Source organism: Lutra lutra, chromosome 7 (assembly GCF_902655055.1).
Source record: "Lutra lutra chromosome 7, mLutLut1.2, whole genome shotgun sequence".
NCBI classification, from domain to species: Eukaryota; Metazoa; Chordata; class Mammalia; order Carnivora; family Mustelidae; genus Lutra; species Lutra lutra.
The window spans coordinates 1,353,180-1,370,750 of record NC_062284.1 but is presented as its reverse complement, the minus strand read 5'-3'; the positions used below and the strand labels follow the sequence as shown (position 1 = coordinate 1,370,750).

Genomic DNA, 17,571 nt, shown 5'->3' with positions numbered 1-17,571 from the left:
CATGTGTCACTCTGTCCCCCAAGCAGAGGAGACAGTGTCTCTAGGTCTGCACCTGGCAAGGAAACCCCTCATGCAGCCCACCCTGGATGAAGCTGTAGAAGGAGGAGCTGTAAGTTGTGGCCCCGGGGTGGGGGGGAAGCCCCTTCCGCAGGACGTGCTCAGGGCCTCTGGTCTGTGTGCAGAGTAGGCTGTCTACACGGGCAGTGCCCAAGGCTCAGAGACTCACCGGCCCGCTGATGGTTCCAGAAGCCAGCAGGTCCCCGGGGCGCAGGTTGCAGCCGTTGACGGTGTGGTGGGCGAGCTGCTGGAGCATTGTCCAATACATGTGCTGTGGGCAGGGACATGGGGACAGGGAGGTGGGCAGGGACACGGGGACAGGGAGGAGGCTCACCCCAGCCTCCTGGTTGGAAGCTTGCACAGACACCCATGACAGACAGCCTCCCCGGGACTCTCTCCCGGTGCCCCAACCAGCTCGCCCCAGTCACTCACAACCACCACAAGCTGTCCTCCCGGGGTTCCCCCTCCCCTCGATCCTGGCTGTGCTCTGGCCTCAGCTCCCCTTGCTCCCTCAGGCATCCCCAGCCCGCCTTCTCCAAGAAGGCCGACCTTCTTCCTGCTCAGATGTTCAGTCTACAACCTGCCCATCTGCCTGCTGTGCTGTGAATACCCCGGGGTCCCGAGCTGGCATGCTTTCGGACCTCAACAAGCAGAGGCTTCTCTGCTTACCTCTGCCCCTACTGCGTGTCTACCCCGACTCCTGGTTCTGAAGCCCAGAGCCAGCAGGATGTCAGGCGGGCCCAGGAACGAAGGAACAAGAAGGGGGCTCCGCCTGGGGAAGGGGGCCAAGGACTACGGGGCCATCCAGATGCTCAGATGCAGTGCCCGCCCACAGCCACTGAGATCTGCCGCTCCTGGAACCACACGTCCAGATGCAGAAGAACTTAGAACGGGCTCTTGCCCCCTGATTTCTGAGCTGCCTAAGGAGCCCAGAACAATGTCCCGTTAGAAGAGAGACTAGAGGAGGCAGGACTCTGCTGCTCAGAGAATGCTCACGTGTTCGGGAAGCACATGGAAAGGTGTCCAGCTGTGTGACTCCCAGCGAGATGCAAACACCTTGCTCAGAGCTTGGAGCAGCTCGAGGGCCAAGGTGCAGGGCAGCCCCACCGGGCAGCACGAGCAGTGAACGGCCACCCGGAAGGGCAGGCTACGGGGGTCGTGCGGGCTGGCTCGAGCTCCTGGGGACCGCGTCTGAGTGTAGACACCTATGGGCTCTGCGAGCCAGAGGCAGCACTTCTGGACACACCCCACCGGAAAGTGCCCGCGCACACCCATTTCTGTACTGGATTGTTCCCAGGGAGTCTGTCCTCACCCCGGAGGAAAACAACACACGTGTCCACCAAGCATGGAGCGGAAAACTGGTGCTGGACTGTCTCCAGAGACAGAAAGTCTAGTGGACCTACAATAATGGACCACAGCAGATGGCAGCGCCACAAGGACTAGCCGCCCGGCCCAACCGCATGGCCACAACTCAGGAGCAAGGGAAGCCGGAGGGAAGAGAGCGTGCGCTGTACCCTCCGTTTCCATAAAACTGAACAAAAGACCGAGTTCACACACAGCCACACAAGTCTGGAGAAAGGTCCCCTTGCGGGGGGAGGGGGTGACGACGACATGACTGGAGGGGGCTAGCGGGGGGCAGTGGAGGGCCTGCAAATCTCCCATTCCCCAGCCCGGCTGCTGGCCATGCAGGGATGTTGACTCTGAATTTGTAGGTTTTCCTGCGTGTGTGTTCCACTTCGATGAGAAGCTCGGTTAAAGAAGATGTAAGTCTCTCAGATCAATCCGTTCCCCGCCAGAACAGAAGAAGCCCATAGACCCTTACACGAACATCAATCACTCCCCCAAGGAAATCACAGGTCATGTCCACATGGCCTGCATCTGGAGGGGTCTCTGTGGCCTCGTGGTCTCTTTGGAAAGTAATAGGGCCATAGAAGCTCCAGGCCCATGCACTGAGCCGTTACCGTATCCCAGCATAGAGGCAAGCCTCTGGTTCCTTCCCAGAAGGACGACCCCACCTCCCACCCTTCCAAGAAGCGGTCAGCCCAGCTTCAAAGCTCACCTTAAAATTGGACTTGCACACTGTGGCCGCTCGGCTCATTCCTTCTCCTGTTGGAAACACGAGCAGCGTCAAGGGGATATGACTCCTTGGATCGGGGAGGGGGACCACTTGCAAGGTAAGCGGTTCTGTGGCCTGTGAAACAGGCAGCTCACAGCACATCGGAGCAGGGACCTGCCCAGAGGCGAGCGCCGGGACACCGTGTGCAGGTCGGAGCCCGTCTGCCTCTCCACCAGACGGGCAGCGCCAGGCTCATGACGTACATCAGTAGGATTTATGAACCAGGCCGGGACCCCACGCCACTGCAGCTCTGTTCCTCAGCTGTGCTCATGCCTAGAAAACCCTTTTCCCCCTCAGAAACCTTGGCCCTGGCTTCCCCTCCGAGACTGCACAGAACAGGTGTGCTCTTTGGCCGAGGTCAGGTCAGGGTCCCCATGCCTGCCCCGGGCCACACCTGTCACCCAGATCCCAACTGGGGCTGAGAGAACAACACATTCAGGACTGGGGCGGGGACGGGGTCTTGGAAGCCATCCCTGCACTCAGTCCTCCCCCTCTAGATCTTTCTATGTCTCTGGACATTGCGCCTCCTTGATAATTATCCCTTTCCCCACTGGGCATTCCCCTGGATGTTTCTAGGCAGACAGATGAACCTAAAACAGAAATGGGCCCCGGAGAGGGTCGTTGGGTCAGAAGAGACCAGCCTAGATCCAAGGACACCGGGTTTTCCTCTCAGCCTGGCCAGTAGCCCCTGAAGTGACTTGGGGTGAGCCCTTTGTCCTCTCTGAGCCTCATCTTCCCACAGTGTAACATGAAAGGACAGATGGCACCCTGAGGCAGACAGACTCAGCCATGACCTGCAGAGGCAGAGCCCCAGAGCTGAGCAGAGGTGGGGTGGGGTGGGCGGGAGCCACGGCCTGCAGAGCCCCATTCCTGACACTAATGTTCTACGAAGAGCCTCCAGGGCACGCAAGCCCCACCTGCGAAGCTTTGGGAGCCAACCCAGGGTGGGGTATGGGGGAGACAGCAGGGCCAGGCTTTCCAACAGGCCCGGGATGGAGCTTGGTGCATGTGCGGAGGCTGGGCGGGTCCTGGCTGGCGGGTGGCGAGGGAACTCAGGCAGGGGCGGGAGGACCCGGACTCCGTGTGGTCTGGCAGCGACAGGCCGCTGATGCCCTGCGGGCCCCTGTGGTGTCCTCTGAGCACAGGGTATCCCACCCCTCTCCTCCTTTTGCAGGACCCCCGCAGCAGGTGCTGCCCTCTCCCTGCCCCGTCCCCGTCCCCCAGGGGCTCAGGAGCGATTGGGCAACGACACACGGCCACCTGAGCCGACCGAGGCCTCAGACACAACACCCGACTCCACGGCAGTACCTTTCAGGGAGACGGAGAGGCTGATGTCGAACGTGTAGGGCCGGTCGTGGCGCAGATACGGGAGGGGCTTGGGGTCCTATGAGGGCAGAGCACAGCACAGGGGCTGCTGAAAGATGGTGCCGGCCTGGGGGTCCCCACAGTGTACCAGCACCTGCTCCCCCAGCATGGGGCTGCCCAGTCCCCCAGGTTGGAGACCCCCCACAGCAGGGACCAGGGTGGTCTCACAGTCCAGGCTCAGGAAAGAAGCTGGGGGACCACCCACAGCTCAAGGCACAGGGGTCAGACCAGAACTGCCCCAGAAAGCCAGGGAGCAGGCCCTGTGGAGGCAGCCCCACGGCCAGGCCACGAAGTCCACACGGCCGCCCACTGCAGGTCCCCGGACACACAACGCACAAGTAATCTGGGGTGACTGTAACAGTTACGGGTTTCTTTTATGATTAACTTGCTGGCTAGTGACACAGGCAGGGATATAAAGCAAAGACAAACAAAAAACCCTTCCTTTTCCAAATACATTACTTGAGTTTAAAAACGGGACCTGCTTTAAAAGAAAACTTCAAATAAGTAACAGGCCCTGTGGAGACCGTGTTGGGAAGGGCCGGCTCCCAGGAAGGCGGACAGGAGATGCCACTGGGGGGGGGGGGGGGTGTGCTGCTTCATGAGGAACCAGCTCACAGGGGGACTCCAAGCTTTAAACATAACAGATGTGAGTGCGGGAGGGCAGTGTGGGTGCCGGTGCCCCAGGAGGGAGTTGCGGGGACAGCAGAGGGCTGAGAGCATCCAGGCCTCGGGGAGACATGGGAGGCAGGAGGACAGAGCGCCAGGGGGGGGGGCGGGGGGCTGCCAAGTGCCCAGGCGGGAGAGGTCACAAGGCGGGAGGCCTGGAAAGTGGGGCTGAGACCAGGACCCAGGCTGGCTCCAGGCTGCACTCTACAAGTTGGGCTCCAGGGGGCGCCACCACACAAAGAGGAATTTGGTGAAGTTGTGCAAGGTGGTGGCATGGGCAGGACCCCTTCTCTCCCTGCCAGCTGGCCTCCGAGGACTCCGAAGGGTGTTGAATTCTGTGTTTTCCCCCAAGAGCTGTGCGGGGAGCGGGGAAAGCACAGGCAGGTTGCTTGGTGCCAGGCCTGCCTGGGGTCACAGCAAGGGGTCCCCCAGCACGTGGGCACACGGGGGGCACTGAGCTTGGCTGCAGATGCCCACAGTGTGGACAGCTGGTGGGCAAGCAGCTGGCGAGGCAGAGGCCCCGCGGGTGCAGCTTCCCGCAGAGCCTACACCTACCTGCTCCGGGTTGGGCACGACGAACGGCATGAGGGCCTCCATGGGCACCACCCACGGGGAGATGGTGGTTCCAAAACTCTTTCCGAGGAACGGTCCAAGAGGGACATACTCCCACTTCTGAATGTCCCGAGCTGCAGAAGAAGGGCCGAGCAGGGCCTCGCCCCAAGGCTCTATCCTCCCTCCGAGGAGCACCGGACAGAGCCCCGACCCCGGCCAGGCTGCCCAGGACCACGGGAACCACGGGCAACAGCATTCAGGGCCAAGGACAGAGGTCCTTTGAGGTCACTGTGCCAGATTACAGCAAAGAGAAGGGGCAGGCAGGCATCCCTCCAGGAAGGGGCTGGAAGCTCATCCTTCCCCAGGGATGAGGGGGGTGGGAGGGAGGAGACACTTCCCGGGGACTCAGACACTCGACGCAGGGGTCAGGAGCCACTGCGACCACGAGCTGCTTTAGTCTGAAATCTCTGCTCAGCGACTAACTATAGTCTCTGAGCCCCAGCCCCTCCCTGTGAACGGGGGCACACGGGGTCCCAGCACCCAGTGGGGGTTGGGCACAGAGGTGCTAGGAAATGTCAGTTTTGTCCCCAGGTAGCTTCCAGGAACACCAGAGATCAGAGCAGGGCAGTAACTGGCCTGGGACTCAGAGCCGAGATGTCTGTGTGACACTCGAGCCACGCTCCCAACCTCTGGCCCGCACCAGACCCCGAAACCATCCACGGCTGCTGGGACACGGCCAGCACCCAGATTTCAGCCAGAGCAGGGCACGCGCAGGGAGACTGGCCTCAGGACGCGCACTCCCCAGTAATTACCACTCCAGTCGTTCATAAGGACCATTCCAAAAATGTGCTCATGGGCCCTGGAAATGGGGATTGGCTCTCCAAAGTTGTTCCCAGGGCCTACAAAGAAAGCCTGACGTGGGGGAGAAGTTGATCAGAGTGGGGGCACTGGCCTGGAGGGCGGAGTCAGGCATCTCCAACCGGGGCCAGGGACCAGGACTGCAACCGGGGTCCCAGGTAGGCTATGAACCCGTTGCATTTCTAAGTCACGAATGTGCGTGAGCGGACAGCGGGTCACCCTGGGAGAGTGGGGACCACCCACGGCCTTTACCGCCCTGGACCCTGTGACTGCCCCGCTCCCCCACCCCCAGCAAGCCCCAGGCGGCTGTGCCCCTTCCCCTGCACGTCTGCACCCACCCCACACGCTGCATTTCAGCTATGACGTGAAACGACATGCATTTCTGCATGACAGCCACGCCGGGCTTATGGGGGACAGAAATCTCGGGGTATGTCCTCGTGTCACAAAAAATCAGAAGCCTGCCTCCATAACGCAGCCAGGACGGCCAGAGAGGGCATCCCCTGCTGCCCCCAGCCCGCCACCCTCCCCCTCTGCGGAGGCGTCACCAACACGGTGCTGGGGAGCCAGCAGAAGCCCGAGACATCATCACAGGGAGAAATGGGGACAGAACGGCCTGCGACACTGGCAAAACCTGTCAGTTTGATTTGTTCTGTGACAGCGTTTAAACACGGCAAATCTTTCAATCAAGATTTAAAAATTTAAAAAACCAGGGGCACCGATTTCTGCAGAATCTTAGCACCACCAAGCGTGGGTCGTCCGTGCTCACCACCCCGCACCGTCTCCGCACACCGCTCGGCCTGCTGTCCACCCCCCGCAGGACCAAAACAGGCGCAGCAGCAGCCTGCAGGCCCCCTCAGACCCACCCACCCCCACCTCTCTGGCGCCACCAGGCTGGCCCACCTCCTCTCGGGGTCCGCAGGGCACCCTTGCCGCAGGAAGCAGAGGGCTGGCTGGGAAGGCCTTGCTATAGGGAAGTGCCCACGAATTCCTGCCTCTGGGTGGAACCCGTCGAGAATCACAGGGCACAACCTGAGGGACAGGGATCCAGCCTGTCTCCAGCCAGCCCTGGCTTCCCACAGCTCCACCGGGCGGCCCCACAACCCCTTCTCCTCCACCAGCCGTCTCAGACACTCACAGGTCCCCAGGACACCACCTGAAACCACAGGTGCCGACGGTGGGAAGGTGGGAATTCCCTGCCGCCCACCTGCCCGAGCGTGCCCCCACTGGGCTCCGCTCCTGCCCTCTCGCTGCCCACAGAGTCTTCCCGCCTGGTCCAGCTCCTCCCCTGTCACTGTCTTCATCCCCACGCCATGGGGACTTCCCAGAGTTCAGTGCCCCTGGTAGAGTGCACAGCCCTGCAGTGTTGGGGGTGCTCGGGGATGAATGCCAGCGTCCTGGGGCGGAGACAACGGTAGGTGCCGCTGTGCGGGACGCGACCCCCGGGGGGAGAGTGTGTGGAGGGTGCTCGGGGGCTCTCCGTGTTATTTCTTACAATGGAGTGTCATTCTACAAGTGTCTCAAATAGAAAGCTTAATTTAAAACCTGCAGGCCTGAAACAGCCACGGTCCTGACATTACGTGGGCCCGAGCTCCGCAGCCGGGTGGGTGGGGTGGCGGGGAGCTGGGTCAGGCAACCCCGTCGCACAGAGTCTGTCCATACAGAACACACACAGGCGGGACTGGCAGGTGCAGACGCCCGGCTGCTGCGGAAATACAGGGCCTGCCTCGGCCAATCACTCCCTAACCCTGTTCCCGGCGTGACTCTGTCTAAGGGCACCTTGTCCACCGTCCACTGGTGACTCAGGAACAGAACGCCCGAGCACCAGCTCCGCCCCGCCCAGCACTCCGATTCCCTCACTCGGGGCGTGTCCTCCCGAGAGCCCAGTGAGCTCCTGCCCGAGAGCCCTGCGAGCTCCGCGGGGACTGGGGGGACGTTGCCGTTCACCCCTTCGCAAGTTCACAAACACGGAGGCAGGGGAAGGAGCCCGGGCGGCCCTCCCGGGGAGCTGCTGCGGTGGGACACCCACACGGAGACCAAGGCCCGGCTTACCATCTCCAGCTCCAAGTCCAAGAGCCTACAGGCGCCGTAGACGGGCGGCTTAGCTGGAAGGGCGGCAGGAGAGAGAGGCTGTGGAGGGGGCCGGGCCCATGGAACCGGCTGCGTAGGCACACGGAGCGGGCACCAGTGAGGCCTGGGTGCTGGGGCCACTTACAGTCGTCGGAGCTCATCTGGCCCATGGGCCTGCGGATCGGGGTGCCGGACACCACGACGGAGGAGGCGCGGCCATGGTAGCCCACGGGAACGTGCAGCCTGACGGGGCGGGGGGGGACCGTTACACGCCGCAGAAGAGATTTCGACAGTTTCCAGAATCAGAAACAAAAAGGAGTGTACACGCATACACGTGGTTCCAAAACCCAAAGGCCATCCCAAGCGTCCATCCACGGGCCAAGGGATAAACAAAGTGTGGTCTACACACGCCGTGCACAGGGACCACCATGAGTACAAACACGGGAGGAGGGGCTGGCCCCCGCCCTGACTCAGGAGAGCCACGGTGACAGCCAGCTGCCCAGCTCGGAAAGGCTGGCACGAGTCTGCTTCGGACCATCGCGGAGAGTGGTGGTACCCAGAGCCGGGGAGGGGGCCCAGCGAGCTAGTGCTTCACGGGGACTCAGCTGTCCCAGATGAGAAAGTTCTAGAGTCAGCTGCAGCCTCCCAGAGCTGGAGAAGCAAGGGCACAGCCTGTCCCCTGAGGGCTCTGGAGGGAGCATAGCCGGGCCAGAACCTCAGCCTCAGGCCGGCCCCCAGAGCCCCGAGGGCTCCACGTCTGTCGTCAGAAGCCACTGGTTTAGCGCAGTCACGCGGCTGTCTAGGAAGCAGAACCAGGACCACAGGACAGAACCACGCGGACAGGGACATTCCGGGTGGGCTGCACGTGTAAACCTGTGCTAGGTAAGGCTCCAGGAGGTGCACAGAGCAAAGCAGACTATCTCCCAAGTCCTTGGGCTGGATAAAGCCTCGGGATGGCAGGAAAGCGAATGTCATTTAAAAAGATGACGGACATGTTCAACTTTACGAGAGTGTAAAGCTTCTGTGTGGGGAAAGACAGCAAAGTAAGAGGACGCCATGCCAGGAGGAAGTATTTACCCTGCTCCACAGTGAAGGGTCCGTGTCTATGACCTGCAGACGTTCCTCCAGACTAATGAGAGAGCAGTGACTGCACCGAGAAGCGGGCAGGGAGGCCAGAACGTGTGTGGAAGAGTATGGAAAACGGGCAAGAGTTTGGCCCCTGGGGGAAGGGAGTCAGAGGGTGGACGCCCCCACACCCTGTGTGGTAAAGGACACGTGCAGAGAGTGAGAAGGGCATAGCCGTGGACAACCTCACCTCCGACACTGGAGAGAAGCCCGTTCACTCTCACCTGCGGGCGGACACGGCCCAGCTGCCCCACTGGGCCTGGAGCCTGCACCGCAGAGCCCAGTCTGCCCCGGACTCGCCCGCCCTGCTCTGCGGCCTTGGCCTCGTTGCTGCACATCTCTGGGTCATTAACCTGCTGTCTCTGTCCCTCCTCCTCCCTCATCTCGATTCCGATGGACGTCCCCAGGGGACAACACAGCATCTGGCTCCATGTTCCCAGTGGCGCGTGGCCTTGACCTGGGAGTCAGGAGCCGCCCCTGGCCCTGTCTGTCCTCGGGCAAGCGCACCCTCCTCAGCCTGCTTTCGCCCCACGAAACGGGGCTAACGGTGGTCCCAGCCTCGGAGACCCCAGCAGCCCCCGTGCGGATCCCAGAAATGAACTCAGCTCATGCTGTGGGCTGACCACACTTTGGCAAAGAGCATGGGTGCACCTGAGAAAGTTCCAGGCACGGAGAAGGCTGGGGTGCGAGGCGTGCCCACAGAGCCGTAATCCACGGCTTATGAAGGAAGGAGCCGAGAAGGGCCACACATGCTCGGAGATGGACCTCCGGCCCCTGTTCTTTGGACGAAGGGGCCTGGAGGACAGAGGGGCGGTCCCTCTGAGATGGAACATGGTGGGTCCCAGGCATGGGGGTCCCCCACCCCACCCTGGTTTCTTGACCCTGGGAAAACGGGCTGGTGGAAGGGGAAAGGCCGGCTGTGCGCTGGGTGCACCCCGGGCCCCGACACACCAGTTAGGCATCAGCGCGTTCTCCTTGCCGCGGAACATGATCCCCACGTTGGTGGCGTGTTGCCGGGACGAGTAGAAGTCCGTGTAGTCACCTGCAGGGCAGACATGAGGGGTCCCCAGGGTGGCCGGCTGCCCGGCACAGGTAGGGTCGGTCTCAGAGACGGGACCACCAGGCGTCTCGGCCATGCCCGGTCCCGGAAGCACACCCCCAGCCGCGCAGTCCAAAGCCCGGCTCCAGATGCCGCACAAATGGGCCTCACTCATGGTTTGCTCTGAAGCACGAGGAACGAGGAGCTGAGACTGAAAGAGACCACGGACACCCTCCCCGTCCCGGGGCTTCCCGCCTCACCGCTCCCGGCCCAGGGCTCTGCTCCCCACGCCTCTGCTTGAGCTGCACCTGCTCCCTGCTTGTCTGGGCCCAAACCCTAGCAACACTGTGAGGACCTTTCCCCCACTCTTTCTGGCAGGATTGCTCCAGGAGGGAGAGGAGGGGGAGGAGGGAGAGAAGGAGGAGGGAAGGGAGGAGGAGAAGGACACAGGTTCTACGGCCCGGAGGTAGAGAAGGGGGTGCACTGCCTTCACAGTCTGACCCCAGAGGTAACAGCTGAGGGATTCTTGGGAAGAAGAAATCCGTAACCAAAAACAAGAAAGGTCACACCCAGGCCTCATGACTCCCGGGACAGGCGCGCGGTTCCAGAAGCCCCGCTAACAGGTGGGACAGGGTCGTGTGCGCGATGCCACTGAACGGTTCACTCCAACATCGCTCAGTTGGTAACTTATGTGTTACGGGTATTTTACCCCAATTCAAACACATTTCTATAAGACCACCTTAACTCAAAGCTCGTTTCTCCTTAACAAAAAATAAAGGCTACAAGAAACACAGGGAAAGAGTAAGCGTGATGCTGGGATGGACAGGAAGGCTCATGACAGCATGAGGCTGTCCCCGTGAAGCCTCTAGAAGAGGTGGCGCTAGAGAGACGGCGGGCGCCTGGGATGGGCGCAGGGCCGAGGGGCTGGTGTCTCAGGAGCCGGCGGGGGCCGGCTGCAGCTGTCCGGCAGGGACTCACACTCCCAGACTGTGCCCTGCGCACCGCGCCCCACAGAAGCTGTCTGGAGCAGCAACACAGGCGGCCACGGGAGAGCACTTGGAAGGAAGCGGCGGCTGTGGAGTGGGGGGAGGCGGGCGGCTTGACCCGAGCACTGTGCTCTGCTGCTTCAGCTGCTTTAACCCGCACACCCTAGGATGGGGTAAGGCCTGACGCACAGACCCGTCCTTCGGAAGGACATTCCCCACCAGGAAGGCCCCGGAGGCTGTGCGAGGACGCAGGCTGCAGAGACAAATGAGGCAGGCATAGCACAAGGCCTGCTGGGGCCCCGCAGTCCTGGGTTCCCGAAGCCCGGAACAGGGGCACCAGCACCCAGAGGGTGCAGGGCCTCCCTCTGCTTCAGCTAAGGGAGTCTGCACAAGGGCAACTCGCCGACTGAAACTTCCACCAGACCCCCTGCCGGGGGCTCCGACGGGGGTTCTCTAGGACCCTCTTTCCTCAAAGCCCGGACTCGGACTCACAGATGAGCTGGGAGCATATCCTGTGGCTTCGAGGACAGAGCAATTTGCTGTCAAGGGAGCCAGTGCTAACTGCAAAGTCCAGCAGCCGGCAACCCCCTCGAGGGCTCTGGCTTTCAGACCGGCCTGGGTCCGTGAAGGGCCAGGGGTAGAGCCCTGGACCTGGCCCCATTCCCACCCCCGCCAGGCAGCACTCCAGCCATCCTGGCCCACTGAGCGGCTCCCGGTGCAGGGACCCTACGTACCTATGGCGGCCGGCAGGTGCATCACAGCTGAAGCCTGGGCAGTGAACGCCCTGCAACACAGAATCAGGGCCTTCAAGGTCAAGTGCGAGAATCAGGGCCTTCAAGGTCAAGCCCAAAAATGGGGGGGGGGGGTCCCTGCTCTGGCCGTCCACTGCAGGCTCAGACCAAACCAGCCCGGGAATCCTGCTCTTGGTCTCTGGCGAGCTCCCCAGGCTGGCCTGGGTCTGAGCAGGCTGCCACAGGCCTCCCTGGGGAGGGCATGGGCCCGTGAGAGCCACGACGCCTCCTCTCTAGAAAACGAGCCAAATTACTCCTTCTCTGAGAGCCATGCACGGAACCGGAAGGTGCTGATGCAGGAGTGGGCCGGACCCAGCCGGGACCCTCCAGTCCAGGCACGTGGGGCCTCCCAGTGGGCCCAGAGCCCCACCGCCAGCATGCAGCGGTGGCTCACAATGGCCGTGACTGTCCCCTCCTCCCCTCCTCCCCACCTGCCCACATCACGTTCGCGTGCCCCTCACCGTCTCTGAAGCTCCGTGTCGTCTCGGAGCCTGGCGTGGCTGGTGGACAGCAGGTTCTGCAAGAATGCTCTCGCCTCCTTCCAGGCAGCCTGGCCCAGGCCCATGAAGCTGTTGAGGGTGGGCTGCACGGGGACAGAGAGGGCGGACGGCCCATGGGGGAGGCTGGGGAGAGGGGCTGGATGCCTTCGGGGTCCTCACACAGCCAGGACTTTCTATCTGGCCCCAGGGGAAAGTGTCCCCCGCCACCCCCGGTTTGCACACGATCGGCAAAGCCTGGGAGCCACAGTGCTGGGTGCTGCTGGGGCCCGCCGAAGGTGGCTGCCTTCCTGCCCCAGAAGCACACCCTCCACCTGCAGGGGCTCAGTCCCCACGCACCCAGCCCCCTACGCTGGGCAGTTCTCAGCCCTGGCGCCATGACAGCAGCAGCACCATGGTCTCGGGGCTCCGATACTAGTAGCCATGTGACATGGGCGAATCGTGGCTCATTTCCGATGAAAGCCCCACCAGGTACTGAGGATCCGAGTCCTGTGCCAGAAGGGTGGGAGACGTGTGTGGAGCTTTCCGCACATGGGACGTGCTCGATAAACACCGTCCTCCTTCCTGACCCATGGAAGAGATGGACGTCACAGCACCTGACCATTTCCATGGCCGTAAAGTCACGTCCATCCCACAGGGACATGGACTTCAGGCTGACTCCCAGCTGGTGCCATTTGTAACAAACGCAGCAGACATGCCGCGTCAGTGTCCTACCTGATCGAAGACATCCTGGTGTTTGGAGAGGACAGGCCCCGTGAAGAGGTGCTTAATGACACTGAGATCCAGGATCTGGTCACCAATGGCCACGCCGATCCTTGGCCTTGGCTGGAAGGGAGACGGTATGGTCAGCGCTGGGGAAGGCCTTGGCAGGCTTGATTCTTTACCCGAAAAATATGGCTAGTTAGGAGCCCGTGGGTCCCCCCTCTAGATGGCCCTCTAAGGAGAGGGACTGAGGAACTGGGTCCTTAGTGCCTGACCCCAACTCCCTTTGTCTCCCAGGGGACTGAACTGCCCCAGGGATCTCTGCCCGGGCAGAACGGGGGACCCTCTCTGCTTCCAGGACAAGGAAAAAATCTATGTTCACTGAATGGGAAATAAATCCAACATCCCTTGGAGAGGGGAAGGTGCAAGAGGCCTAGGCCAAGCCCCTTACAGAGGCAAGTCCCCAGAGAAGTTCCTCAGGTACTGCTTGAATGCCTCTGGTGATGAGGAGCTCACCAACTCACTGAGCAGCGGGATTATTTCCCGGGATTAAGTGAGGTCCTCCCTCAGGGTAATTTCTTTGCACAGCAGAGCAGAGTGTCCCAGGCACAGGGCTGAGGGCCAGGAGCTTGGATAAATGAGGCCTGCTCTGGCTCAAATGGGATGGAGCTCAGGTCATGAGGGGCCACAAAGCCAAGGTGCTGAGAACATGTGGGCCCCGACATAAAATCCCAGCTGCAGCTCGGACTCCTGGCCCTTGCTCCTGAGCTTTGCTGGTCAACAAGGAACAGAGACCCAACACCACCGAGCCCCCAGCTCTCCCAGGTGGCCAGCGTGGCCAGCTCTGCCATTCCAGCTCCAGAGAGCCTAGAGGTGGGATGACAGGCTGGCCTTCTCCCCACTGGCTGCTCATTTCAGCAGGATTCGGGGAGGTGGCCATCTCCTGGTACTTGTTGGGCCCTGGGACTGGGGCAGATGACAGCCACACCCTGACCCAGCTCTGCCTGGGGGGTCTGGCTACTCCTTCCCGGAGGCACTTCTGACTCCTTGGGCCCCAGCCTCCCCCTTCAGCAAATGGCAACGCACACGATGGATGAGCTCCTGGACCCCAGTGGCCGCCCTCCGTGGGGTGGGCACGGCAGACCCTGAAGCCATGTTCTGACCTTGGCCCCAGGCCCATTGAAGGTAGGAAGGAGTCAACGCCAGAGCAACCTCAGAGACATGGTGACAAGCACGGGGCTAGCTTCCCCAGCTGTAAGCTGAGCCCAGAGTGCCCTTGTGCGCCCAGCTGTGACCTGAGGACAAGGGTTTGTCTACTTTAAATGCCAGGGAAAGGGGCACCTGGCCAGCTTCGTCGGTAGAGCTTGTGACTCTTGATCTCGGGGTTGTGAGTTCGATACCTACGTTGGGTGTGGAGATTGCTTAAAAAGGAAATCTTTTTAAAAAATAAAAACTAAAAACAAAAAATGCAGAGAGTTGAACTCTTCAGTGCTGAATGGGAAGTGGCTCCTGGCCAGGATCCAGGACCCAAGTCCCCACCACTCTGTCACTCACCATCCTGTCCTTTGGGACGAGCCCCTAGTCCTCTCAGGGCCCAGGGTCCCCTGCCTAATGTGAGGGAGATAAATTGGGAAGAGATAGCCCATGGGTCTGACTATGAGAGAAAGCACGTGCATTGCATCCAGGTTCTCTCTGACAGATCGCGTTGAGAGGAAAGCTTTACCCCACACCCAGGCTGACGAAGACAGAAAAGCATGGGGTTATCTCGAGGCCACAGGGCCGACATCCATTCAGACAAAACAGTTATGAAGCTTCATCTCCACACCAGGAGGATACAAAGGTCACTCAAGCACCAAGGACAGGGGAAGGATGGGTGCCAACCATCCAGAAGCAAAGGCATGGGCTATAAGTTTGGCTGGGGGGCGGGCAGCAGGGAGCTCGATCAGGGAGGTGACACTGAGGCTGAGTCCTGAAGAGGGAGAGGGAATTAGACTCGCACAGGGTAGAAGGAAGAGTATTCCAGACAGAAGGGACAATACATGCTAAGGTCCCGAGGCAGCAAGATGCTCTTAGAATGTTCCAGAAACTGAATGGCAGCCAGTGTGCCTGGGGACAGCAGAGGGCCAGCAGGCAGAGGCAGGGCCAGACTACAGGGAGTCTAATCACTCGGCCATAGGCTGCAGACCACCACGGGCAGCGTCCCCATGGCCAAGGCCATCATTCCCACCTTCACAGACAAAGCCTCCTGCGTTCTACCAAAACCCAAGCACCCTGAGATGGCGGGAGGGTGTCTTGTGTCTTTGATTCCTGACCCCCTCCCAGAGTCTGGCCCAGAGTTGGGGTTCTCAGGTGTTCCCTGAATGAGAGAATGAATGAAGGAATGACAGGAGCCTTGGCGAGCAGACCAGTCTGGAGAGGCAGCCGCGACCCTGCAAAGTCCACCAAGGGCAGGACAGCCTCAGGCGGTCTGCCCCAGGAGGACGCCCTAAGCCTTCCAGAATGCCCGAGGGACAGTGTGCTTTTCAGAGGCCATGGGAAGGGGCTCTGTCTCCAGCCTCTTCAGTGGCTGTCCCTGCACATTCTAATTGGCCAACAGCAGGGGCTCAGGTCCAAAGGCCACCAGCCACCCTCCAAGGGGCATTCATTCCGGTCATCCCGGAGTCCTCCGGAGTCACCTGCCCTAGAGCTTGGAAAAAGTGTGGTTGGCTAACGTGGGTCAAGGGTTAACCTGCCTCATTGTATTCCTGTCCCTCCAGGGGACAGAGAGTTAACTTTCTGGGCCTTGCAATGTTTGCTCAGGCCTGGTCATTGTGAAACCACACATGGGCTCTTGTAGGCCAAGGCATTTGCTGCACACAGGCCCACAGAAGGCCCACCACTTGGGGTCAAAGGTCTGCACTGGGGGAAGGGGCAGACCGCCAGGAGCTTCACTTAGCAAATATTTCCTGAACACTGCTGGGAGCCAGCAGATTCTGGGCTTCTATGGCTTACAGAGCAAAACATACCGTGAATAAATTCAAGGGAATCTGCTGTCCCCCCGCAGGGACCTTCTTACAGATTTGGTGATAAACCCCTAGTTTTCAAAGATTTCTTTCTACCAATCAGACCACACTTACTAAGTGAAAGGTCCTTCTTCTGTCCATAGGGCTCCTTCTGATCAGCAAGGGAATGCCCGGGAATCCACCCTCAAGCTCAAAGAATTCTAGCTGGAGGGAGATTAACTTGACATCTTCTAGCTCAAGGCCAGCAAAGGGCTCATCGGTCTAAGCTACTAAAATTGCTGAGGACCTCAACATTTCCCCGATTCTAGTTTAAGGGTCTAACCTGTGAGATGAAGAGCGGCTATAACACAGTGTCTCAGGGGACAGGTAACAAACTGACATGACTCTGGAGGAAGCAGTAAGACCAGGGGCTTCGACTGCTCAGCAGCACTAATCGGACATTGGGGCACCTGGGGGTCCCAATCGGTAAAGCATCTACCTTCAGCTCATTGAGCCCCACACCAGGCTCCCTGATCAGCCGGGCCTCTGCTTCTCCCTCTCTCCCTGCTCCTCCCCCAGCTCCGTCTCCTGCTCATGCTCGCTGCTCGCTCTCTCCCTCTCAAAAAAAAGTTAAAATCTTAAAACAACCCTACAAAACAACAACCGCACTTGCTCTGCTAGCCTGGGAGAGACAGCGGCAGGTTGTCTCATTCCGCATTTAACCCCCGCACAAACACGCACAAACTGAGGCCCAGAGGTTCAACATCCAGAAAGCTACCAGGACCCACGTACGGACGCACAGACGCTGGGCGCCAGAGGCTCCTCCAGAGACCGCCCCAAAGCCTCCACCCGCCCCCTCTCACTCCCTCCTGCCCTCAATGACCTGGGGCAAGGGGCTGCCTCCGCGGGGCGCGTCCAGCAGGGAACCACGGCCCTTCCCCACCCCGTGACCTCGGGGCCCTCCGCGGGGCGCGTCCAGCAGGGAAACCACAGACCCGCGTCCTGCATGGTGGGCACTGGCCACAGGTTTCCGGGACTGGGGCGAGGGTCCCAGCGGAGGGGGCACCCTCCCGTCCCCGCCCGGAGGCCGAGTGCGGCAGCTCACGTTGCCTGGGGTGGAAAAGACGCCGTAGGGCAGGTTGTGGATGGGGAAGTCCGAATCCTCGGCCACCGCGACGAAGGACATGCTGGCCAGTAGTGAGCAGTGTCGCCGGCTGCACTCAGCTGGGTCAGGCGGGATCGCGCCCCAGGGGTTCTGCTAGCGACCCCCAGGCCCCGCCCCCGAGGCGCCTTCCCCCGGGGCTCCGCCCCCGCGGCCCCACAGCTCCACGACTCCCCTCGACCCCATAGCTCCACCCCCACCCCGCCCCCCGTGGCACCAAGGCTCCACCCCTGGCTCTCCTCCCTGGGCTTCACGACTCCACCCCCGGCCCCGCCCCGTACCTCCACCCCCTGGCCCCACCCCCCACCCCGCCCCCGCAGCTCCACGCTCCCCCCCCCCCCCCCCCCCCCCCCCCCCCCGCTCTACCCTCGTGGCTCCACTCTTCGCCCCCGAGGCTCGGCCCCGAGCCTCCTCCCCGAGCCCCCGCCACCCGCCCAGGCCCCGCTCCCGTCCCGAGCCCGGGGGCACCGCAGCTCTCCTCTGCGGAACGCTCCCGGGTCCTCGCGGCCCCGCACAGTCTTTCCCGCAGAGCCCCGGCCCCCGGGGACACGCGTCCAGCTGCGGACCCTAGGCCCCACCGACAGCAGCCCCCAACCTGGCACTGGAG

At 61.4% G+C, this 17,571-nt stretch overlaps 1 protein-coding gene across 3 annotated transcripts in view; it reads right to left on the bottom strand.

Annotated features, from left to right (window-relative positions):
- The window catches only part of FAH (fumarylacetoacetate hydrolase), a 46,363-nt gene extending 29,262 nt beyond the window's left edge, over nucleotides 1–17,101 (bottom strand). The window contains exons 1-12 of one of the 3 annotated variants that reach the window (XM_047737110.1): nucleotides 16,908–17,101; nucleotides 12,834–12,944; nucleotides 12,084–12,205; nucleotides 11,566–11,615; nucleotides 9,758–9,848; nucleotides 7,827–7,924; nucleotides 7,664–7,716; nucleotides 5,569–5,668; nucleotides 4,760–4,890; nucleotides 3,482–3,557; nucleotides 2,117–2,163; nucleotides 227–328 (exon numbers count right to left, since the gene is read on the bottom strand). In XM_047737110.1, coding sequence (XP_047593066.1) covers nucleotides 227–328; nucleotides 2,117–2,163; nucleotides 3,482–3,557; nucleotides 4,760–4,890; nucleotides 5,569–5,668; nucleotides 7,664–7,716; nucleotides 7,827–7,924; nucleotides 9,758–9,848; nucleotides 11,566–11,615; nucleotides 12,084–12,205; nucleotides 12,834–12,944; nucleotides 16,908–16,988 — 1,062 coding nt within the window. In that variant the 5' untranslated portion in view covers nucleotides 16,989–17,101. The remainder of the gene's footprint in view (nucleotides 1–226; nucleotides 329–2,116; nucleotides 2,164–3,481; nucleotides 3,558–4,759; nucleotides 4,891–5,568; nucleotides 5,669–7,663; nucleotides 7,717–7,826; nucleotides 7,925–9,757; nucleotides 9,849–11,565; nucleotides 11,616–12,083; nucleotides 12,206–12,833; nucleotides 12,945–16,907) is intronic. The other 2 variants (XM_047737111.1, XM_047737112.1) reach the window with 2 other exon arrangements.
- Nucleotides 17,102–17,571: the final 470 nt, after the last annotated feature.